Below are 26,436 nucleotides of genomic sequence, written 5' to 3' on the forward strand. Positions count from 1 at the left end.
GCAGCTTATTCTTTTAAAAGACAAATTTCAGAAGGCATATGTTTGAAAGAAAACTGGAAATATAAATACAGGAAATGAGTGTGTGACTGTATAACTGAGTTCATAAATGGGCCCCCTTTTCTTATTAAAGTGGACTTTTACAGTAGGGAAAAAACAAACCCACCTACTTAACTGTTCATTGCTACTACCAGAGCATGAAATAAATCCATAGTTTATATCCAAAGTTCTACCTTTGATATTCATTTTTCAAGTATACCCTGTGAGAGGTATGTCCATTCCTGTCAAAATAATGTGATCCATTCAAAAACTACCTTGATTCTCACCCATTAAGAACCTTTTAAATACGGCAGTACAGTTACTCAAACAACGTACTGTTTCAGAAAGAAATGTTGGCGACATCAGAAGATATTGCTGTTGCAAATGTGACTTTGTTTGAGGAAAGGTGCACGATAGCATTTGGTTCAGTTTGGGGGAAAGAAGCATCTGAACAGAAAAGGAAAATGATCTGTTAGCAGTTTTCAATCAGCTAAAATTATATATATATATATATATATATATATATATATATATATATATATATATGCAGGTTTTGGTGTCCTCGGGTGTCTTCCCGTGTAAAAGTTGGGGTGTCTAGGCGACGTTTCGACGAGGTCTCACTCGTCATCTTCAGGCTGGTGCTTTCGGCTTCTTGTTACTGGAACAGAGCAGGATCTCAGTGTTTGAGTTCCTATAAATACTGTTGAGGGGGTGTGGTGTATAGCCTCCAATGTTCTGGGCAGAGAGGAAGTTCCCAGGCTAGTGTGCCTTTTCTTCTTTTGTTCCTTAATTACTTGAGGGATATCCTGAGTGATTTCTTGAGTGATATCCTGAGTACCACTTAGGTGGGTCATTAGGTGTGGATTAGTTGCTAAAGTCTTTGTGTCTTGACCTCTTGAACTTTGTGAAGAGTTTTTCTGAGAAGATGGCCTAGACACCCCAACTTTTACACGGGAAGACACCCGAGGACACCAAAACCTGCATTCCTGTACCCGTGAAAATCTACGAAAGCATATATATATATATATATATATTATCATGATATCAGTCAAGCATCAGCAACCATGTGTAGTTAGAACATAGGAAGCTGCCTTATCTAACTCCATATTGTCTACACTGACTGGCAGCAGCTCTCAGGATTTCAGGCAGGAATCTCTCCCAGCCCTATCTGCACAGTTATAACAACAGCCAGAATGACTTCACTGTTCCCTGAAGTGTAGCTACCAGTTATTTCAAGAACATGTGAATCATGAAATAACTTTTTTTATAAGCATTACTTTTGTGTTTGTGCACTATGACCACAATACAATCATGCATTTTTCATCTCTAAGAGCCAGAAACAAATGTGCTGACTAGAAGGAGAGTGGTGTGGGAATAAAACCACTGGGCTAGATCTGTAGGAGTGGCAAAACGGTATCTGCAAGGCTATGTGTCTTGTGGTTCTTGGGGAATGGGAAGATTTGGACATGTGGCTCAGAAGCTGCCATGTGGTTGATAGCCTGCTCAGGCTGTAGTCACAAGTCAGATAATTGGCAATAGTGCTAATCAATGGTGCCCAGGAACAGGAGATCAGGTTTAGACTTTGGTCTGAATGACTGGTTGGTTCTGTCATACATAACCTCACTAGGATCACAGTGAGGTAGCAGCGAGTTCTTCTGAAATCAAAGTGGCATAAGCTCCTTTCAGTTTTTCCTCCCGAGTATTCATTGAATGTATTTAGGCATGAATGAGGCTATGTTGCAGGCAGGATTCCCAACCTCTGCACATTCAGCTGAACATATGCAAGGGACTCTTATGGAAATGACAGCTTAGGGCCGCAATATCTCAGGGACCACCTCTCCCCATGACCCTGCAAACTGCCCCAGTGCAGTCATCATCTTGAGGCCTTTCTTTGTGTGCCCCCTCCACTGCGGTGGGCCTTTTCTGCAGTGACTCCCCACATATATTTGTGTATCTTTAGGCACCAGGCAAAAACATTTCTCTATAACCAGCCTTTGGCTGATTAAACAATGTATGGCCTTTTGAATGTGTTTGTGGGAGGGAAGTTACTGGTTTGTTTTATTATGTAGTTTTTGTTTTCATTTAGTATTTTATATGTTGTGAACCACCGTTTGCTCTTCAGATGAAGAGTGGTACACAGTGGTACCTCGGGTTAAGTACTTAATTTGTTCTGGAGGTCCGTTCTTAACCTGAAACAGTACTTAACCTGAAGCACCGCTTTAGCTAATGGGGCCTCCTGCTGCCGCTGCGCAGCCGGAGCACAATTTCTGTTCTCATCCTGAAGCAAAGTTCTTAACCTGAGGTACAATTTCTGGGTTAGCAGAGTCTGTAACCTGAAGCGTATGTAACCTGAAGCGTATGTAACCCAAGGTACCACTGTACAAACAAAAATAAAATGACTGACTGGTGTCTTTCAAAATCTTAAAACCCAGGCAGGCTTGTATGGGAGAATGTGGTCTTTTAAAGAATCTGATCTCAAGTTCTGTTTCTTCTTCTGAGGCAGGAATTGCAACCTCTCAGTGACCCTTGATCTCCTGGCCAATAGCATAGGCCAGAGCATTTGCTTCTTCTGCCCTGCAGTTCCAGCACAAGTGGTGATCAGAGCAGAGTCTACCTTGGATTGTTAGTGTTCATGTCTTTCAAAGTATCATTATTCAAAGTGTGTTTTGAAAATTAAATGCGTAATTTGGTACAAAGTGCAATGGACTTAGCATCTATGGATTACTGTTGAAAAATATGTATTCTGCTCTGTTTTCTTTCTTTCCGTTGCGGAACAAATTTATTATAAAATGAGAGACTACTGAAAAAAATAAAAAAGATTGTTAGCTAAAACAAAAGAAAAGCCTTCTTTCCAAATCGGCTGCAAAAGTATTGCCTGAAATACTAATTTTATCATATGTAGATAACACCGAATCAGCTGTATTGTGGAGAGCACTTTTTTGAATGTGTTCCATTTTCCCGTATCTCTAGTTGTGGCACATGATAAAATTATCAATGAAGCATCCTAATTGGATCCTGAAGCAAAGGGATGTTGCCCTATGAATCATTTTATGTTTGTGGGAGGCAACTTTGGAACTAACAGAGTAGGAATGAGAGCCAGATGTTTTCTGGGAACCTGGCTGGACTGTAGGCTGTGTGCATTTCCTAACATAGGCAGCCATATGGAAGAAAAGGTTGGAAACATCCCATTACAAGTCATATATCACCCATTTGACAGCAAGGATTTCAGCTTGTTTTTATTTAAATCATGAAAGCAGCTGTTCAGCTGTCCAGCTGTATTAAATTTAACCCCTTTCCCCTAGCAGAATGAATGTAGTAATTTATGCAATAGTAGCCAAACAATTTGGTGGGTGCAGAACAAAAAACATGTTAGGAGGACCCCACATTTACTCATGCTCTATGAACTCACCTTAAGTGGTTGTGATTGGTTATGTCTGTTGCCAAGTTATGCTGAAGACCAATAGGAATCATCTTTATATCAAAAATACCACCCAATATTAATGTTGTATATGGTAAAAAAAAATGGTAATGAAAACAAAGATTTTAAACCAACTTTTCTTGAAAACTGGAATCATGAATAATTTTCAGCTTGATGTCAGTTGGGAAACCCTGTGCTTCATACATTTCCCCCTCTTTCTGTTTATCAACTGCAGTTACTCAACTGCCAACACTATTTTTTAAGGCGTGTTTTTCATTTTATCTGTGTCCTCTTGCTCATGCCGTGTTATCTTTGTGATTTGATTATCTTTCTTTACATATTTCTGTTTCCTTATACTGTGTGTTCCTTTCTGTCCTTTTCATGACCTGTTTTTGCTTCTGGCCATTTGGTTTGCTGGCTTTCATTGTAGAGTAGTACTTCACAGTGCAGTCCTATGCAAGTGTTCAGTGGGGCTTTTCTCATGAGTAAATTTAGAAGTGTGTCCCTGCCTTCACCACTAAGAAGGGTACACCAGTGTGTGCAGCTTCCCTGTCAATGAAGGGTTGTTGTTTTTAATTGGGATATCAGACTTACTTCTAGTGGTTTCTTTCAATTGTGTTACCTTATTAGTTTGCTAACAAATAAGAAATGTTGTGTGAGACATAGAGGAGATATGGACTTTAATTTTCTATGCGGGAAAAGTATTTAAGTGAGATCCCAAAGAATAGTATGCTACTGTGATAGTTCTGGCATACTAAATGTCCCCCCCCCCCCACCACCACTGATGCTATGAAGTATGTGTTTTATCTCTTTTGCCACAATACTTACCTTTAGATCTCAAAGGTTTTGTATTGTGGTTGCAGACTGAGGCTAGCCTGTGTTTCCTTTGTAACACCATTTTTTTATGAAGCATCATTAAGGGGCATTGTGCTTCCTTTTCAGAATCCTTCGTAAAATATTTGGCCTTGAAAGCAATAGGGAATGAGCTGATCTCATACTTGTCTCTGCTACTTCCAGCTGCTAAGTTCACTAAGTGAGCAGGCAGGCAATCTCTTTATTAAGAGGTATTCCAAGTTATGAACAATTTAAATCTGCAGTTGAGATTGCTATTGCAGATGATATTCTGCCGTCTCAGTTCTTCGCTGCTCAGTGCTAGGCACCATCTTCCTAGAGTTGCAGTGGCTAACCCTTTTTTCCGGCCTACTAGATTCACCATTGGCCAATCTTCTGTGTATGCACCATTGGTCAACCCCACACTGTGTATGCACAATTTAGCATTCATGCATTTACACAGGACACTTTTTAGCAGAACATCATTGTTCATAGCCTACAGGTACTTGGACTGTAACAGCCTTAAATTGTTTGCTAAAGTAGATATGGAGATCAACCTTGTGCCTGGTTCAGCAGTAGCAGAGCCCTAACAAACATAAAACTGATCTATTCCAAACTTAGCTTTTTTTACACATGAAAATTTTGTTCAGAAATAGTTTGTGTACAATAGTATTTTTCTGGAATTCTGTATGAGTTTTCTCTCCCACCCCCAGCCACTGGCTCAGATTTATTCATTGTTTCATGATGTTTTTGGTCCAAGCTACTTCCCACTCAACACACCCTCTCTCTCTCTCACACACACACACGGAATTTTGGTCTGGGCTCAATCCCACCCATACACAGGTTAAAAAACATTGCAAAAAATAAAATCATATCAAGATGTTTTTAAAATAAAATATATTTAAAGTGAAGAAATTATTTATGTATAAGCACCTTTTTATATGTAACATTGATTAGTGGTATATGCTTAGAAGTTTTGGGACTTGTACGTCTCAAGTAGTAATGAAATTTATTTTAATCTATGAGACAAAAATCTCATAATTCCTCTATTGATACTTGTGTTACCATTGTATGGATTAATTATAATGTGGCATTGAAGTGGTTCAGATTACATCTTCATGAATTTATTGTATACAGCCACTTAAAAGAAGTTCGAGTGTTTTAAAATTCTTCAAAAACAAACATGCTGGTTTTTTAAGCAAACAAAAAAACAACACACCAATAAACAATATCATTTCTGTAAGCATAGGTGACAGAGGAGTAGCCATACTTGTGTTTATGAAAATGTAAAGGTAATGGTAAAGGGACCCCTGACCATTAGGTCCAGTCGTGGCCAACTCTCGGGTTGCGGCGCTCATCTCGCTTTATTGGCCAAGGGAGCTGGCGTACAGCTTCTGGTTGCACGTGGCCAGCATGACTAAGCTGCTTCTGGCGAACCAGAGCAGCGCACGGAAACACCGTTTACCTTCCCGCTGAAGTGGTACCTATTTTTCTACTTGCGCTTTGACGCATCATCAGAGATCTACAACCTCTCCTGGACAATGACAGTTCTCTTTCTCAAGCTGGGAGGAAGACCTTTCATTGCCTACAGACAGCCACCCAATCTCAAACAACTCCTAACCCACAATAATACTACAACCAGACCTAACACGGACACTGGCACCAGAGCCTGCAATAAACCCAGATGCCAACTTTGCTGCCACATACACCCAGACAACACCATTACTGGCCCCAACAACATCACACATACCATCTCAGGACTATTTAATTGCTCATCGTCTAATATTGTGTATGCCATCAAATGCCAACAGTGTCCCTCAGCTCTCTATATTGGACAAACAGGCCAGACCTTACGCCAAAGAATAAACGGACATAAATCGGACATCAGGAATCACAAAACAGACAAACCAGTAGGAGAACACTTCAATCTCCCAGGACATTCTATACAAGATCTCAAAGTAGCTGTTTTACTACAAAGGAATTTCAGAAATAGACTGGAAAGAGAAGCTGCTGAATTGCAACTTATCACCAAACTTAAAACCATGGAGAAACCTGGCCTGAACAAAGACATTGGATTCTTATCTCATTATACATGACAAAGCCACTTTTCACCTTCTCACCCCTTGCTTCTTCCTGTAATACCTATTGCAGTCGTTAAGAGTCGTCAACAGGCTCATCACAGCTATCTGCCAATCACCCATTCCCACCACCCTTCTGAGTAATACCCCTCCCCACCTTCTCACTATATAGAAGGGTCTGGAAACTTCTGTTTCAGTGTATCTGAAGAAGTGTGCATGCACACAAAAGCTCATACCAAGAACTAACTTAGTTGGTCTTTAAGGTGCTACTGGAAGGAATTCTATAATAAATTATTTTTGTTACATTCTTCATTTTTCCTTCTTTCTTTATTGGTTTTGTTATTGCTTACATTTTTTATTCTAAGCCTATTAGCATGTCATTTTTTAGAACAATATTTTGACATATAATCTTTGAAATACTTCTACTCCACTTTTGATTTGATCGATATCTTATAATTGAAGTTAATTTTGCCAATTCTATATACTCACTTGATTTACAAATCCACTCTTCCTTTGTTGGTGTGTCCTGAGATTTCCATTTAGTGGCAATTACTACCCTGGCAGCTGTTGTTGCATATAAAAAGATTGGGTTTTTTTTCATATGTGGTATATGTCTTTGCCCACCAACCCTAACTGTCAGGGAACTGCCATCTAAAGCGCCGGGGGCGCAAAGGCTCACTGAGGTTGAGAGAGGAGTAGCAGCAGAAGAGGGAACCAGTAGAGGGCGAGCAAGAACTCCAAGGGAAAGTGAGTCGGAGGGATGGCTCAGAGACACTTCCAGCGAAAACAGTGGGGAGGTCTCAGGACCTCCTATAGGGACACCCACACCTCGCCGGAAACTGTCACGCCGAGAGGCCAGACGACGTGTTTCCGTTAAAGAGCTTTTATGTTGGAAAAGATTCCGAAAGCAGCCACTTTCGGATTCTACTAGTGATTGACGCAGCCATGCTGGAGGGGCTCCGTCACAGGCAGAGGTTTGAAAACCTGATCAAACTCTGAGGGACTTGCATTTTACGCACAAGCAGCTCATCGTCCCATCACAGCAATCCGAAAGTCACCGAAAGCCAGCTTGTGCAGGGAGAAGCATCATGAGCAACCCAGCCGGAACCGGAGGAGCAGGAGCAGCTGGAGGGGGTCCAAGCCTGGAAGAAAGGTACAGGGCGTTGGAGATCCAGTTGGCGCTGCAAACGGCGAGGCTTGAGGAGAGGAGGGCTCAGGATGCAGAAAAGGGAAAGGAGAAAACCACCCCGCTCGCCAGAAAGGTACCAGGATTGGTGCAGAAATTCGGGGGGGATCCCAGGAACTATCATGCCTTTAGAACAGAGATGCAATACGCTCTAAACTTGCAGTTTGATGACTTCCCCGACGAGGAATCGCGAGTGGCTTTTGTGATTGGCCATCTCGAATCCGGGGCGAAAGATTGGGTTAGACCCCTGATGGCAGCGAATAATGAGATCCTAAAGGACACGAGGAAGTTTTTTCGTGCCATGGACCTGATGTTTTCCAGCGATATTGAGCAGGGGGTGGTGCGAAGGCAGTTAATGGCTTGCCAGCAAGGAAGCAGATCTGTCCGTGAGTACTGGACTGAATTTACTATGCTGATTCATAAATTGGGGTGGGACCTATCGGCGGAGCCCATCCAAATGCTTTTCGAAGAGGGGCTTTCTTCAACCGTCAAAGATGAGCTTTCCCGGGGGCCCAGGGCGGAGTCTATGGATCAGTTAACCAAATCTGCGCTGTCCATAGGAGCGCGCCAGGAGGCGAGGGCTTTGGAAAAGCGGGAAGGGAAAGGAGACCGTTGGAGGGAGTTCCGCATTCCAGACATTCCAGAGCCACCTTTCCCGCCGGCAGAGCCGATGGAAGTTGGAACAGCGCGGGCGCGCGCAGTTTCAAATCCCAGTGAAGGGCGGAAGAAGGAGGGAAAGAGCGCCAAGAGATGTTATCTCTGCCAACAGCCAGGGCACTTTGCCAGAGTCTGCCCACAAAGAAAGGAATGGCAAGGGATGGCAGGAGCTGTTGGGGGAAAGGAAGAGGAAGGCAAGGAGCAAGTAAAAGCCAACGCCTGGCTGCCACCGTCGGGGCACAGCAGCCAGGCCAAAGAGCAGTGAAAGTGCCCACGCCGGAACCTCCCAGACCCGCTTTAGTGATAGAGGTGTTACTAGAACTGCCAAACGGACACCCACTAAAGATCAAGGCGCTTTTGGATTCAGGCAGCTCCTGTAATTTCATGAGTAAGGAGTTTGCAGCTGAGCATCAGATACAGACCATCCCTTTAAGTAACCCCTTGCAGGTGACTACGATTGACGGCAGAGAGCTGTTGGGGGGAGAAGTTAGCCAACAGACTGTCCCGATGATAATGAGGGTGGCAAGGCACACCGAACAGATAGCGTTTAATGTGGCCATCCTGGGAGGAGCGCCCATCATTTTGGGGATGAGCTGGCTGGCGCTACACGATCCGCTAGTGGGCTGGCATCAGAGGGTGGTCTCCTTTGGGTCAGCGCATTGCCTAGAACACTGCAAGGAGGGGAAGGTTTCGGGAGGAGACAGAGTCACCCTAGCCGGGATGGAAGTAATGGACAAAGGGAAGGTGCCCCCGCAATACGCAGATCTGAGCAACGTATTCAGCGAAAGGGAAGCAGACAAACTGCCACCGCATAGACCCTTTGACTGTCAAATCAACCTACTCCCTGGGGCCCAACTCCCAGTAGGCAAGCTGTACGCCATGTCAGACAGGGAGATGCAGGAGCTGAGGGAGTTCATTGACAAAAACCTGAAGCGAGGTTTCATCAGAGAGTCCCGAGCGGTGGGGGGCAGCCCAGTGTTTTTTGTGGACAAAAAGAACACAGACAAACCGAGACTGGTGTGTGACTTTAGGGCCCTCAATGCAGTGTCGGAGCCCCTGGCTTTCCCTATGCCCCGAATTGATGACATTTTGACCAGAGTAAGGAAGGGAAAGATTTTTACAAAGCTGGACCTGCGGGGGGCGTACAATCTGATACGCATAAGGAAGGGAGATGAATGGAAGACCACCATGTTTACCCCTTTGGGAGCCTTTGAATACCTCGTTATGCCCTTCGGTCTACAAGGGGGCTCCGCGTGTTTTCAAGCTTTTATAAACCACGTTCTGGGACCTTTGCTCTACAAGAATTGTGTGGCCTTTTTAGACGACGTGTTGGTGTATTCGGAAGATGAGGAACAGCATGTGAGTGACGTTCGAGAAGTGTTGGGCAGGCTGCAAGCCAACCAGCTGTGGGTGAAACTGGAGAAGTGCCAGTTTCATACCAAGGAGGTGGAATTCCTGGGGTACCGCTTGTCAGACAAGGGATTGGCCATGGATCCAGGCAAGGTCCAAGCGGTACTGGAATGGAAGACACCGAAGACCAAGAAGGACGTGCAAAGATTCTTGGGGTTTGGGAACTTTTATCGGAAGTTCATCAAGAACTTTGCCCACTTGACGGCGCCCATCACCGACTGCCTCAGCAGCAAGAAGAAATTTGTTTGGACGGTAGAGGCGGATCGAGCCTTTGAAGAACTGAAAAGGGCTTTCGCCTCGGAAGAACAACTTCTGCATGTGGATTTACGAAAACCCATGAGAGTGGAAACAGATGCATCCGACCGGGCGGTAGGGGCGGTCCTTCTTCAACCGGGGAGGAGTGCGTCGGAGTGGAGACCGTGTGCCTTCTTCTCGCGGAAGCTGAATAAATCCGAGAGGAATTACACGGTGTATGACAGGGAACTACTTGCCATTCACGAAGCATTCCGGAGGTGGAGACATTTATTAATTGGGGCACAACACAAGGTGCAAGTGTGCACCGACCACAAGAATTTAGAGTATTGGAGAACAGCTCGAGTGCTCAACCAACGACAAGTGAGATGGGCACAGGAATTCTCCAAATTCAACTTTGAAATTTGTTATGTGCCAGGCCCAGAAAACGTCAGGGCGGACGCGCTCTCACGCAAACCAGAGTATTGGGAAGGGGAGGGGGTGATCGAAGAGAGACATGTCATCCCTGAGGACCGCTGGGTGTGTGGGGCGGCGCTGGTGGGGCAACGAGAACTGGTAGAGGAAACGGAAAATGATGAATATGCCCAGGATAAGCTCAGAGGTCTCAGGGGGGAGGGCGAGAGTCCCGGAGGTTTTGAGGAAAGAAATGGGGCATTGTATTACAAAGGGGCACTGTATATACCCGAAGGTGAATTGAGGGGGAGAGTACTCAAGCAGTTGCATGATAGCCCCACGGCGGGACATTTTGGACAACACAAGACCATGTGGTTGGTTACCAGGGAATTTTGGTGGCCTAAGGTGAGGGAAGATGTAAGGGAGTATGTAAGAGGGTGTGACCAATGTCAGCGAGCCAAAGGGGAAAGAAGGGCGCCGGCAGGGTTATTAGAACCATTACCCACACCAGAACGGCCTTGGGAAGCGATATCAATAGATTTTATGACGGATCTGCCAAAGTCCAAGGGGAAAACAGCCATCATGGTAGTAGTAGACCTGTTAACTAAGATGTGCCACTTTGTAGCATGCTCACATGCAGTCACAGCGGAAGAAACAGCGAAGTTGTTTGTAGAACACATCTTTAGGTTGCACGGGGCTCCCTTGAGGGTGATCTCAGATCGCGGCAAACAATTTACTTCCAGGTTCTGGAGGAAGCTCATGAGCTTGCTGCACGTGGAAGTCAATTTTTCAACTGCCCGGCACCCTGAAACCAACGGGCAGGCGGAAAGAGCAAATGGCATTCTTCAACAATATCTGAGGTGTTATGTCAATGACAGAGAGAACGATTGGGTCGAAAAGTTGGCGTTGGCAGAATTTGCCTACAATAATGCGGAGAATGTGTCCACAGGGATGAGTCCCTTTTTGGCTAATTACGGGTGTCACCCCAGGGCATTTCCAGGGGAAGGAGGGGAGAGATGGAGCGTCCCAGCGGCTGAACATTTTGTAGAAGAGATGGAAGCGATCCATCATCAGCTCCAGCTCAACTTAGAAAGGGCTAAGGCACAATATAAGAAGCAGGCAGACAAGAACAGAAGGGAAGGTGAAACCATAAGGGTGGGGGATCAAGTGTGGTTGTCAACCCAAGGGTTGCCGTTCAAAGGGGGTTGTAAGAAATTGAGGCCCAGAAGATTGGGACCCTTTGAGGTCATTCAGCAGGTCAACCCGGTAGCTTTCAAACTCCGATTACCCAACCACATGAAATTGCACCCAGTGTTCCACAGGTCGTTACTGTCACCATACAGGGGGGGACGTGAAGGGGAGTACGTCAGGGGACCAGCCTTGGAAGAGAGGGAACGCCGCAACCATGTAGCGGAAATCCTCGATTCCAGGTGGAAGGGAAATCAGGTGGAGTATTTGGTGGCGTGGGAAGGGGAACCGGAGTCAGAAAACACCTGGGTAAGTGCAGAGGAAGTCAATGACGAGGTTTTAACAGAAACGTTCCACCAAAGGTTCCCGAGGAAACCTCAGCCGATAGCAAGGTTTAGGAGGGAGTATTTCGGCACCACCGATGAGGAAGAGGAAATGGAAGGGTTCGCGGAGTCGGAGTTGGAAGAGGGAGTGGACTCCGATGACGAAGATTACCGAGAGAGTAGGAACAGCAACAAGTGGAGGGAAGTGTTCGCGACGTCGGAAGATGAGGGAGGTTCTTTCAGGGGTTTTACCTCCTCACCGCCAGTAGGGGAGGAGACGGGAGGGGGTGAAGGGGGCCCTGGAGGGGAGGTGGATGTCAGGGAACTGCCATCTAAAGCGCCGGGGGCGCAAAGGCTCACTGAGGTTGAGAGAGGAGTAGCAGCAGAAGAGGGAACCAGTAGAGGGCGAGCAAGAACTCCAAGGGAAAGTGAGTCGGAGGGATGGCTCAGAGACACTTCCAGCGAAAACAGTGGGGAGGTCTCAGGACCTCCTATAGGGACACCCACACCTCGCCGGAAACTGTCACGCCGAGAGGCCAGACGACGTGTTTCCGTTAAAGAGCTTTTATGTTGGAAAAGATTCCGAAAGCAGCCACTTTCGGATTCTACTAGTGATTGACGCAGCCATGCTGGAGGGGCTCCGTCACAGGCAGAGGTTTGAAAACCTGATCAAACTCTGAGGGACTTGCATTTTACGCACAAGCAGCTCATCGTCCCATCACACTAACAGATAACCTTTTTTTGGTACAGATGCCAGAAATAAGGCATGAGACCTTCTGCAAAGAGAGCATATACTCTACCACTGAGTTACATCCCATCTCCTATTTTTTGATCCTACACCCTAGAATCCCAGAATTGTAGAATTGGGAGGGACCCCATGTGTCATGTTGTCCAACAACCGGCAATGAAGGAATTTCAGCTAAAGCATCCATGACCTGAATACTAGACATTTTTTTTTTATAAAAAAGGCTTGATTTTTTATTTAGATAACATAAGATCTTTCCTGGTAGAGTCAGAATTTTGAAGAGGAAAGATAAGCAGCTGTGGTGATTCCTTCATATGGTATTGAGGCGGGCTCTGAATGTTGAGCCCAACCGCTGTAAATGCTTGACGTGAATGCACTGATTTTGCAAATGTGGTTTCCAGCCGCTTTCATTGATAGAACTAGTTGAAATTTATTGAAATTTCTAAGAATATATTTTTGCTGTTGCTTGTTGTAGTGGCAGAAAAAACAAACAAACACCTTAAGAAATAAGAAACCACTTGTCCTATTGACTGTGCTGAGTGCTCTGCTCCATCAATAAAATGTTGGAGAATTTCTTCTCCGCCTGTATGAATTTAGTGGACTGATCTCTGTCTTCCCATCTCTCTACACACAAATAGGGTGGGTAATTTCAAGAAGTCACTTGTCCAGCTGTCTTTGTTGTTACGCTTTGCAGTGAGTGGTTTACAGTGTATGGTGAAAGAGTTTGGCAAGCAGTGGATCTGCACGGTAGACTGCTATAGACACAGCTCCTCACAAATTGGAACCGTTTCGACATTACAGAGATTTCAAGCAGCTCTTAAATGCTTATTAGTGTGAATCGGGCCTGATTTTATAATCAAAGGCTTTAGCCTGGTCGTAAAATTTCTGCTTGAGAATGGGAATGTTTGTGCATACTTACACCTTTTTAAACAATAGCTTTAAGTGCTGGGGGGGATGCTTTTCACTCCCCCCCCCATGTTTATGCAACCATTACCTGTGTTTTCAAGGTTTATTTAAAGCAGCTGGGCGCCTGGTGTTTTCTTTGCCCTTTATTGGAACTCTTGCCAGAACAGGTAGTCAAAAAACGGAAAGTGGGTTGGGGGGTGGGATTCCGGCATCTGCCTCTTTTCTCTCCCTCTCCTCTCTCCCTCTCTCAGGAACGCAGCTGTAGCTTCCATAGGAAGCACTCATTTTTCCCATCAGCCAAGTCTCTGCGTACCCTTGGGTCCACTTTTGGCACAGCTCGTCAAGTAGGATGCAGTTTATGGCTTAGAACTTATGAGAGAAAGCATTCGGGCGGTCCCTTTCCCTGGCAGAACACCGAGAGCAATTCCCCAAGCTGCAACACACATGTGAGCATCTGACCTCTTGTTAGCACACCATGGGAGAGGTTAACAATTGTTGAGACTTCAGGCATCCCTTTGACATAGAAGCAAAACAATAACAAGCTTTGCCAGGATACAACTATATGCTTGGGGGCGGGGGCGGAGAGCTGTGTTTGGTTCAGTTTGGTTATAATTTAAACAGGGAATGGGGGGGGGGACCCAGATTGATCATTTTAAGCTAGTGGGTAGGGATGCCAACGTATCACGAGAAAAAGAAGGGATCAGCATACTAATTTCAAACCACCCCTCTTATTTATATAATTTGTTTCAGGCAAAAACTGCAGTTGCCTTCTCCGTGTGTTACTCTGGTTCATTGTTTCTGATAGGTTGGCCAACGTGAGAACACGATGTGGGGAGAGATGGGCCTGATCCAGCAAGGCTCTTATTACACTTGTAAAGTCACCTCTTTACAAAGTATCACATTTTAATAAGGTGCTATCCCATAGCTGTTGAATTTACCAATGCAGCTACCACAACAAACACGAATAGCTGGCCAGCTTCAAGAGATGAGCTGAAATTTACCAGAAAGATAATCTTCTGAGAAATCTTTTGAAAACCTGTTTCCTTGGAAGATGAACACTTTTCTAAATACAGCTTCCACCTATTTCTAAACCGTAGGTGATATAAGAAGCCTTGTTTCCCCATCCCACATTATGACATTGAACAGATTTTCCCTGTTTAAACTATGCTAGAGCTTGGAATCAAATCAAATGGTTGGCAGATTTTTATGCTGTTAGAACATGTGTTCAGGTAGAGAGCATTTTGTCCTTGTGTGTTATGTAATTGCTCGTGCCTTAATGAAAATAGTGGAGAAGCTATATTTTACAGTTCATAGGAAAGTGTTAGCTAGCTCATCTTTTCCTGGACCTTCCTGGACCACCAGAGGGCAGTGTTTAACACTGCAGGAATAAGAGTCTCCTTTTATTTCCCCCCTCCTTGAAGTTTGGTTTTAGGGATAAGAGACTTTTGTGATAACTAAGGCTGTGTGTATTCAACCAGTAGTTTTAAGTGCACAGTGACTGTGGGCAGCTAAAGACTATGAGCTGGTTACAAACTAATGCTACTATAAATAGCTTCGGTTCATTTGAAAGAACTATTCGTGCTAGTATAGAGTGAAAGGTAAAGGTAAAGGGACCCCTGACCATTAGGTCCAGTCGTGGCTGACTCTGGGGTTGCGGCGCTCATCTCGCTTTATTGGCCGAGGCAGCTGGCGTACAGCTTCCGGGTCATGTGGCCAGCATGACTAAGCCACTTCTGGCAAAGCAGAGCAGCACACAGAAACACTGTTTACCTTCCCGCCAGAGCGGTACCTATTTGTCTACTTGCACTTTGACGTGCTTTCGTACTGCTAGGTTGGCAGGAGCAGGGACCGAGCAACGGGACCTCCCCCCATTGCAGGGATTCGAACCGCTGACCTGATCGGCAAGTCCTAGGCTCTGTGGTTTAACCCACAGCGCCACCCGCATCCAAGTATAGAGTGAAGGGGGCAGGTTTATTGCATGGCAGGGATATTTGTATGGCTATTTCTGCATTGCCAGCCTGATTCAAAACTTTGCTGGTGCTTCTGTGCTCACACAGAGTTCTGAGGTATCAAGGGCTTCCCCCATTCATTGTAATATTGGTGACAGCTCTGCATGACTAGAATATGACAGCAGGGCTGACATTTTTTAGAATTCCCTCTGTGTGTAGTAGCTTTGCCTGAGCATTGGCACTCCTCAACAAACATCTTCAGTATGAACATGTATGCACACTAAGATATTTGGAGATACCATAGGCCCGTGTTGAGTTTCCATCTTTAGGGTTTTTCTACAGATTCTTCTTTTCTTCTGCAAACCTTAGGTATGATACCAGGTATGATGGGTGTTGTATTTCAACAAGATCTGGCACACACCAGGATGGGGAAGACAGGCCTACAGAAGCTGGCATTGGTTCTTAGGGTTTCAGACAGGAGTCATTCCCATCCCCTGAGATTGAACCTGGGATGGGCAAAACGTGCTCTATTACTGATAATGGAGCATTCATAGAGGCTCTTAACTATTAGGTTGGGAATGTAGCGCAGGAGGCAATTAATATGTGTAAATTATCCCAGGTTGCCCACTAAGTCCATGATTTAACCAAAACTTGATTCCAGACACAGGCTGCCCTGTTTTGAACAACACATGTGGCAGAGGATTGAGTGCTTGTTGGGCCAAGCTATGGAAAGCTATGTGAGCCAAAACCAGTACTTCAAATCGAGCCTGAAAATTCAGTGTTGATCCGGGGCATGTGCATAATACACTCCAGCAGCCTACTCCGTTCCAAGGGGTTAGTGGTTGTGTTCTGCTTCAGCTGCAGCTCACTAACCAACCTTGAAGGGCAGTCTTGAGGTTACGAAGGCATGAGCGATGGGTGGATGTGTGCATTCCATCACCCTTTCTCCTGACTCTGCTGTCAAGTTTCTTCGGGATTGTCATGCTAAATTAGACCCAGAATCCATCTTAGAAACTGGAAAGCAAATCTTACTTTGCAGTATGATCTTGACTCATTACTAGTGTATCGTGCCTTCTGTACTGAAGACATAAAACCTTGAATGTGCTCGGCTTTGAATACGACGTGCTTTTGTTTTCCTTTTTAAATGAAAATCAAACAGATTCCGTGACACAAGGCATCTCATTCTTTTATTTAATACACTCCCCCTCTAAACGCTCATGGCATTTAGAAACACACAATAAAATGGAAATTCTTTTGCATCACCACATTTGGAGCGGGGGGGGGGGCAAATGCACACTTTTAAAGGATTTCCCCTTCATATAATAATAGCTATCAACTGAGAACACTTCTTGGGATTTAACAACCCACAGTTGTGCCTTAGGACCACCATCATCCAGTCATTACTCCCCTTAAAGAACACTGTGGTTTCGGCACCATTGTAGAAGTGTTCTTTTTAAAATGAAGCCTATATTTAAAACCGCCTTATATTTAATGCATATTTCAGAAATGCGGTGTGATCTTTCTTTGATAAATAGTTGCAGGAGCACATACAATTATAGCTACATAAAGAGATTTAAGCACCATGAACAGCTTTGGGGGTTTTTTTCACCTAGCCTTTCTCTGGATAAAGGCAAGCACAGAAAATTGTGTGTTGAAGTTTGTGCGCATGGAAATTTTTCCACCTTTGCAGTGAAATAGCAGTGGCACTTCTGCAACTGAGAGAGAGTAGGAACTCACTGGATTGCAGAAGTGGCCCCTTCATTTTGCTGCGCACCACGGGCCCTTCCAGCTGACTGCTGCATGTTAAAGATTAACAGAGTTGGAAGGCATCTCAAAGGTCATCTAGTGCAGCCTTCTCCAACCTGATGATGTTTTCAACTGCAACTTCCATCATGTCTTACCATTAGTCACGCTGGTTGGAGCTGATGGGAGATGTCATACAAAACATCTGGAGGATGAAGGTTGGGGGAGACTGTTCTAGTAGAAACCTCTGCTGATACCGCAGCAGCCATCATAGGTGGACTTTCAGTCTCTGCTTAAAAACTCCTAGTCTAACATAATAAACAATTATGTCTAGTGGGAGGCCAGCTGGCTAGCCCCGGTTGGGCTGTTCCCTTCCAGCCGTCCCGCTGCAAAGACCATCACCTCTGCTTCGACATAAATCAGCGACCTGGGCTTCTGAACCAGGGCACACTATCAACAAATCGAACTGTGCACACAGAATAGGCGTGAGGCTTGTGGAAGCATACTACAACTACAGATTTGTTAATCATAAATCAGGACAAAGAAGCATGCCGTGTGTCTCTCTCATCGTCTCAGAACAGCTAAAAACAAAAGCTATACACAATGGAAGTTCCCAGCATACTGTGCTGAAATGTAAACAGACATGTGACACACAACAATTCCACACGTCTGCTCCTTAAGGTGGAATGGAAATGTCAACAATAATTTGACAGCATGCCTTATTCTATTCCTTGGTTTAATTTATAATAAAAAAAATATTGAAATGGAGTTCTCTCTCTCTCTCTCTCTCTCTCTCTCTCTCTCTCTCTCTCTCTCTCTCTCTCTCTCATATACTACAGGTGTTGTTTTCACTCTGCATTGCTTTTTGGGGAATACAAATGATGAAGAAACTCACCTCAAGTGTAGCAAAGCAGCACTGAAAAGAAATATGTCCAAATCTCCACATTAGGAATGCAAGAGCCTTTCTAGATCAGACCCAGAAGCCCTCCTAGTCCAACATCCAACAGTGACCTACCAGATGCCTATGGGAATCCTTCAAGCAGGATACGAGCACAGTCGTGTTCTCTGACACATCATCCCCAGCAACAAGTATTCAAAGAGCATTTTTAGAGCATTTTCCTCCATGAATTTGTCTAATCTCCTTTTAATGTGTCCAAGTTGGTAGCAATCATTACACCACATGGCTGTGAATTTCCATAATTTAACTGCACTGTGTGAAGAAGTACAGTGGACGCTCAGGTTGTGAATGTGATCCGTGTGGGACGCACATTTGCAACCCGCCGCGTTCGCAATCCGCGTCTGCGCGTCTGCGCACACACGGGTTGTGATTTGGCACTTCTGCGCATGTGCAAAGCACGATTTAGCACTTCGGCGTATGTGCGACCACCAAAACCCAGAAGTAACCCATTCTGGTACTTCTGGGTTTCGGTGGTCCATAACCGGAAAAAATGCAACCTGAAGCGTCTGTAACCCAAGATACACAAAAGTTTATATGCCTCTACCATGCCCGCCTTTCTCACCTTTCCCCCCCTAAACTAAAAAGGCTCACCATGAACCCAAGATCCCTTGTTACCCAGTTTGGAAAGATCTTTCTGGAGCTCTTTTGCAATCCCTTTTTGTCTGACCACCCTGAAAAAAATTGGTGTCCTCAACAAACTTGGCCAACTCACTGCTCGCCCCTTACTCAAGGTCATAATTAGCTAAAGTACATTCTAGAGATGTGGTAGAAATCTATGGAGTTGGGGTTTTTTTTAATGTTCACTTACTGCAATTTTATTTTTTGAAACAGTTAAGAAGCCTCAGATTGTTTTATTTTATTTTATTCAGGGTGTCGCAAACCTTCTCATACATAATGTAAAAGGAGTGCTTTGCATCAATTCCACTCATGTGCAACCATATGTGGAAAACTTTTGAACAATTCATGAAACTCATAAATGGCATGCCTGGGGGGGGGGGAAGGCCTCTCCTCCTTCCAGAGGGGAGGTGTTGTGGGTGCGAGACGATTCCCGCACCACGCAGGGGGCGTTCTGCCCCCTGTCCCATTCACATGGCTGGTGCGCCATGCCCCCGGTTGAGCACCCAATTGGGCAGCTTGGTGGGGGCATGGTTTGCTGCTCAAGATGCAGCCGTGCCAGCCATTCAGCCCAATTGCTCACCTTTTCGTCGCAAGTCACCCACACACCAGTCCCTTAGGGCTTATGGCTTAGCTTTTCTCTTGACTTTCCTATGGACCTATGGTTGGTTGCCCAGGTTGCCCAGGGGGCCTGGTAGGAATTTTTTCCAACTGGCAAATTGGCACCGGTCTTTTGGGTTTTTTTGCCTACCTCGTAGCAATCGTCACAACTTTCTTGGTATTTGGTGGTTAGGCATTGGAATGTGTTGTTGGTGTGTGGAAGGGCAAGGTGTGGCCATCGCCTACCCCTTCAAATTTGGGTATTCCGTTAAAGGAATCCAGCGGTCGTGGATCCTGTCCGATGCCTGTGTGGCGGGGGGGGGCATGGCACAACCCTTGGTGACATCAGGGGAGAGCTGATAGTTGTATTAGCATCAACAGGCTCCCCCTACTGGTGGTTAACCCCTCTTCAGACTCACCCCTCTCTGAGTGGGTGGAGTCAAATCTTCCGTGTTCCAATGCCTAAGCCAATACCTTCTCACTTGCTGTAATCAATAAAGCCTTTTCTTGCCCATTAACCTTATATACTGTGTCCATGTGTCTTTATTCCTCCAAGCGGGGATCGGGTACTCGAACCACAATTAACTACTTTTCTTCTGACATAGTACAGTCACCATAGTAAGTATAGATGGACAAATTCCACTGATTTAAGTTGACCTTATGTATTCATAAACCTATTCCCAGCCAAATTACATTATCCGTGCATTGGATTGTGCCTTAAAGCCCATTAAAACCTGTAGGGCTTACTTCTGAGTAGTCAGACATAGGAGCATGGCCAGCTTTACCATTAGGCACAGTAAGGAAGCTGCCTTGGGCCTCAAATGATGGAGGGAACTAAGTTGTGTCCATCATATGGTGTGCCCTACGCCCACCAAGTTAGCCTGGTTCTTTGAAGGATGATATCCTTTTGCCCATGTTGAAGATTCAACTTTCATTTGAATTGCCTTCTGTACATGGCAGAGGCAAGGTTCTGCCTCGTCCTTTGCCCCAGGAAGCAAAATGTCTCGGTCCGGACCTTGATAGGGTTACACAGTTGATTATTTTTATTTCTACCTGCGTTGCTGAATAAATGCTTCTCCAATATCAACCTGCCCATACACCGGGATTCTCTTTGGAGACCCACAGTTCCAGCCAAAGACACCTCCTATCTGAAGGGGACCATAAACAACAACCCCTCCACTAGGTCCCACTTTGTAAACCAGATGCAGCCAATGTGATGCCTTCCAGATATTGTTGGAACGCAGTTGACATAATCCCTGACCATTGTCCATGATGGCTGGGGTTGATAGAAGTTGGAGTTTATCAACATCTGGAGGGTACAATGTTAGCTACCTCTGCTTTAAGCAGTCATGCTGCATCATTCAGACACCAATTCCTGCTCCACACTTCTACATAGCCCCATCCTTGATTACCTCCTTTGAGTGCCCTAGCCAACTGAAGCCTTGTCTAGGGCCTACACTGATTTCTTTTTGGCACCAGGCAAGTGTGTGTGTATATATATATATAATCCCAGTCCTTTTAATATCTGATGTGATTTTAATGCTGCCACTTTATCAGCTGCTTTGATGGATGCTCTGCTTTTGTGTTGATATGATTCTATTCTTTTAATTAATTTTAAAAATCACATTAATTTATACAAAAAGTTGTATGAATGTATAAATACAGTTACTGAATTATGCTGGAACATCATAGACTTTTCCAGTTGTTTACCTGCCTTCTCATGGCTCTATGAAAACAAATAGTTGTAACTGGAAAACATCATGTAACTCAGACTGTTAAGATTCCCTCTCTCTCTAGAAATATGCATGCTTTTCAATGTAAATTAGCAGCTAAGAATAAGCTGGCAAAGAAGCAATTTTCCAGGAGTGCTTATTGAGTCTTTTCAGGACTGTTCGTACCAATCTTCATCTACTGAATGGACATGTCAGAGGGATTTGGGTGGTTTGATCTGCCTTGTTTCAAAACAACCATCTTCCATTGGAAATATGCCCTTAATAGCATTTATTCTCCTCAAGAATAGCGTAATTTCTATTGCCAGGCTTAAGGGCAAGTGGTAGTTCACCATGGTTCTAGATATGACCTGTAATATACTTTCATATCCTCTCTTATCATCCTTGCTTGGATGTCCCTTTTCTTACAGGTCTGAAATATGGCCAGTTAAATCCTGATCCACAAACTGTGATTCCTGCACTTTATATTACACACAATGGAGGGAAATGTGGTTAATGCAAGCCTCCCTAATTCATACTTCCCCAAACAACACACAAACTGAAACATAGCTAAATGTTACAGAGATGTGTATGTATGGGGAAAGTGTGCGTAGAAGTGCATATCTTCATGAAAATAACATGCAAAAAAATTGTTACATTTGGGGAAATTTATTGCAAGAAATGTGCATATTGAGAGAAATCCATAGCAAGCATGCACTGAGGGAGAGCAGGAAGGCTGGCCTGCTTCTTTGCCCATAGAAAAAAAATGCTTATGTTTTTGTGTGCTGATGTATAAAAATTAAAATCAGCCAATTTTCGTGAACTGAGATTGGAAAAATGAGAAACTGAAAAGGAACTGAAATGGACAGATTTTATCTATCCTTATACAGTAATGGCCCCCACAGTAGGGAGCAACCATTGAGTTAAACTCCTCACACCATCATCGCTGCAGCTAATCTGGTTGGACCAGGGTGACATTGAGTTCAGGGCTTCATGGGTGCACTGGTGGACCCAATCCAGCCCTCCTGATGTGGCAGTGCAGCCCTGACCTCACAGCCACCCAGCCTCTGTCTTGTCCAGGTAAGTTGGAGTGACCCTGGTGTCAGGGTTGCCCCATGACTCAACTCCATCACACCAGATGCTATGGATACCATAGTTAGGAGGACCAAACTCTAGACATTTTGCTTTTACAGTTCTGGCATATCTGGGTCGAGAAAGGTGGCAGATAGAAAACAATTGTATGAAATAAAGCCACACTTGAGTCAGGTTTAAGTCAGATATGAGAGCAGCTACATAGCTTTCCTCAAGCCACAGACTGCGTTTTTGCACATTTTGTGCCATCTTCATGGGCAACTGTAGGAAACATGTCATGTTTTGACATGTCTTGGACTGACACTTAAGCTGTTTTGTAAGGAAGTGAATAAGAAAGTGCCTGCATTCACTATTTCTGCAGGAAGAATAAAACTCATGACAAAAGTGCAAAGGCAAACCCTAAAAATAAGACATCTTAATTTACTGGTATTTTTTTATAATCAGTGGAAAGCTTGGCTCAGCCTTCTGTCATCTGTACTCAGCAGGGAAACATGGAAGCAGACTGCAAACTGATGACAGGCCTTGTGCAGTTAACTTACGATTTTGAGCCACACTGAAAAGTGCTAGACAATTACACTGCTGTCTCACCCATCCACAGCCCACATGAACCACCATGCTGACTTTAAAATTGCTTATTTTATTTTCCATTTTTTTTGCCCTTGGGCCTTTCTCTTTCCTTCACCGAGGGAAAGTGTTATATTTTGCATTGAGAGCCTGACTTTGAAGTAGGGAAGACTCAACTCTTTCTCTGTGTTGCCTCCAAGCAAAAGTAGAACATATGATACTTCCAGCTGAAAGGGTGTGCTTGTTTCTCTCACCAGGAAAGGTGCTGGGAGAAAAAATCTGCAGCAGTCAAGAGAGAAAGTAGCTTCCTGAAGTAACACATCTTTCTTACTTCATTAGTTGCAAAATCGTCAGAGCTAAGATCAGCATGGCAAGGGAAAATAATGACTCGAGTCTAGGTAATGATTTTCACAATGCATTTTCTGTCAATGTAAACGAGTCAAAAGAATCCCAGGATATATACTCATCTGTACATCTGTAACATATGACAGCCACAGATACAGAAAGCAATTATTGTGATTGCATGACATGCAGATGTTCTTAAGGTGTTTTTTTTAAGTGTCAAAACAGTGGAATGTGTCCAGAGAAGCCTATTCTTGGCCTTAGAACCTGTTGAGGCCTCCTTGCAAGAGCAGGACCTCAGACCAACATTATTGTTTGCCCTAGCACCTGGCAATTAGCAGTATAATGGTTCTGAGCATGTAGGTTCTATTTTTTAAAGTATATTGTTCATTTAATATAAATAACATCAGTATACATTTAACAGATTGTTAAAACCATAAATGCTAGTAGCCTTCTCCACAGCTTGTGTCTAAGAATGTTACAAGTTAATTACATGATTGAAGAAGTACTTGCTTTTTCTCTGCTCTGAACCTACTGTGTATCAATCAACTCTCAAGTTCTAGAATTCAGACAGAAAGTAAAATTTCATCTGCATTATTCATGATTCTGTAAGCCTCTATCCATCTTACTTTTTTCCTAAGTTAAAAGCCCTTATTTGTAGCATTTTGCATTTATTTATTTTTTGGTTGCCAAAACGACTCTCGTTCCCGATGCATTTGAAAATCATAAGGGCCGCTTCCCAAACAAACAATACTTTGGTTGCCATGATAAACAAGTACAACTCTCTTTTGTAGGTTAAACTCCAGTATCGATACCAACAGAGTACATTTCTAAAAACAGTCCATAAGAAGTACTGAAGTTATTTAACAGGGACAGTTGAAGGTAGGGATGGAATAATTGGTCTGTGCCTGGTTTTATGCCAGTTTCAAATGTTTTCAGTCAAATGTTTGTTCTACCTCATTTGAACATAAATCTATCAAAAATGTAATATTAAATCTGCATGAAAAATATAAATATGGAATTGCATTTTTACTGTACTTTTTTGTCAAAATAGACATTTCTTAATTACCTTTTCTCCCAAAATATCTATTTTTGTATGTGTTTTGATTTTTTCTTAAAAAAAAACACACTTTGGAGCTGAAAACTGTGATAACCTTTGGAAAGTGTGGATTCCAATTTTCTGATCCATATATCATCCAGGAAGTGGGTATCAGGTCAGTTCATATCAGAATTTGCAATGATTCAGTTTCTCAAGCATCCCTAGTAGGAAGTTAAAGTTAACAGTGACCAACTAACAATGTTGCTAAGATGTTATTTTTCTGAATGCATCATATTATCATAAACAGGATCAGCATGTGAAAAGAAAAACTTAGGGTACACATTAAACACATTATTCATTTCATGTGTATCCATCCTCTGTATTTCATTATTTCAGCACTGTCCTTCGATCCCTTTCATGTTTCTCCCAACTTAATCTTGCTTGCCTTTTTGCTATTTTCTTCCATCAATCATTCTCCCTCCGCTTACATCTCAAGAAGAGCCTTTGCTCATTTCACAAGCTGCTTTCTGACCATGCTCACTGAGGACAGAGGCAACAGACAGCTCCAAACAGCAGTAGCATCAGATTAGTTTAGACTAAAAGGAGGGGGAGGAGGGGGAAAGGAAACCTGCCATGGATCATTTCAAAATCAGGACTTTGACATGTGTGGTTTTATTACCGCAGGGTTTCTCACAGACTTGTACCCTTTCGATAGGAGTATTGTGTCAGTATATAAATTGCCAAAAGTGTTCACCAGGAATGAAGACATGTGAAGAAAGTTGAGGTATAATTTGACACAGACCCTCGGGCTAACTTGTATCTCCCTGTATGTCATCATATCTGCCTCTGGTCTCTGGCCTGTGCAGAGGAAAAGAGCTTGCTAGAATCACAGACACTATCAATCACATTGTGCTGTTGCCCTACTGTAGACTTCTACTTCTCAGTCTTACTGAACAATATTCCCTCTTTGACCATGCTTTAATAGGATTCCTATAAAAAACTCAGCTCTTCTCTTATATTGTGCCTGGAACAACAAGGGAGGGCTGAAAAAAAGAGCTCTACACCAGCCCAAGATTGGGGAAGGCCATAACTTTATTTCAAATGATGAACTGTTTAGTAACCCCATTGCAGAGGCAGGATATGCTGAAGAAGAAGAAGAAGAAGAAGAAGAAGAAGAAGAAGACACTGCTACAGAGACCGTTCTAGTCAGAGTAGACCCACGAAAATTACTGAACCTTAGTCATTCCTGTGAACTTTAATAGGCCTACTCTGAGTAGGATTAGCATTGGATGTGACCTTGATTCAGTCTACCAGTTGGTTAACTACCTAGAGAAGCAGAATGGCATTGGGATGGGGCCAATGCACATTGGGCATGGTTCCCCTTTGCCAGCTCCCATAGGGAAGCATCTGGTCTGAGCCAATGTCAGGCGTTGACATATCTTGACACTTGCCAAGGGCCACTGCCATCATGGCTGGGGGGCCACAGCCAATCTGCGGAGCTGGCTCCTCCTCCTTGCCATTGCTTCCGATTCACCTGTCTGCTCCCCAATGAAATGAGCAAGGAGTAGCAGGAATAACCTCTGAACACGTTGCCTTCACTTTGAGAGGTGGCACCAACGGGCCTAAAGAGAAGCAGTTCTCACCTCCTAGGGAAAGAGGGGCCACATAAGAAAGGGAATCCAGTGAGAACATCTTCCCCAGTGACCCCCCAAATCTTGAACCAGTGCTGCTTCTGACTCCATCTCCAGACACTCAACACATCTGGTTACTTGTAGCACTAGGTATCTTTGACATCAGTTGTGCTCCTCTAACTTATTCTTAAATGCCCTGTGCCCTGCAATGACACAATGTGTCACCAAACTGAGCAGCTCCTGGCATGCACAGCCAAATTAGAAGAATATCCAATGTTCCTATCAAGCCTGCCCAATGTTGCCCAGCCAGATATGTCCCAAGACCAGCAAGCAAATGCATACCATCGCTCTGATGCAGCTCCAGCTGGCCACACCAATGCCAGGTGCCATATAAACACAAATAAACTCTCCCACCATAGTCACAAACAAAAATTTTCTCGTAGGGTGCATTGATCTTTAATGGATATTTGGCACATCTCAAACCCCCTAGATTAACAGCTTAGGCTGCAGGACTCCAACCCAACCTCAGTTTCTGGGTATACCAGTTGGCTGTCCTTGGCAACCCTGATGAGGTTTGTGCCAGTGTTACCATCCCAGCTGCGAGATGGTTACATCTGGATGGCTGCTGTGCGAAAGGGATATTCCATGGAGCACCACAATCCCTTCATCCATGATTATCAATCCCCCCCACGCACAAACAGAGCCCACTGCAGCCAACCAAAGACAATCAGCCACAACCTAGGCTACCCCAATCTCTCTCACCACCAAGGA

At 44.2% G+C, this 26,436-nt stretch overlaps 1 protein-coding gene across 1 annotated transcript in view; it reads left to right on the top strand.

The window, feature by feature from the left end:
* Positions 1 to 18,209, top strand: part of AGMO (alkylglycerol monooxygenase) — a 128,731-nt gene extending 110,522 nt beyond the window's left edge. Inside the window, exon 13 of the mRNA XM_081883370.1 lies at positions 17,955 to 18,209. Coding sequence (XP_081739496.1) covers positions 17,955 to 18,035 — 81 coding nt within the window. The 3' untranslated portion in view covers positions 18,036 to 18,209. The remainder of the gene's footprint in view (positions 1 to 17,954) is intronic.
* The last annotated feature ends 8,227 nt before the right edge of the window (positions 18,210 to 26,436 follow it).

This window comes from Podarcis melisellensis, assembly GCF_964234715.1.
Source record: "Podarcis melisellensis genome assembly, chromosome: 12".
Lineage (NCBI taxonomy): Eukaryota > Metazoa > Chordata > Lepidosauria > Squamata > Lacertidae > Podarcis > Podarcis melisellensis.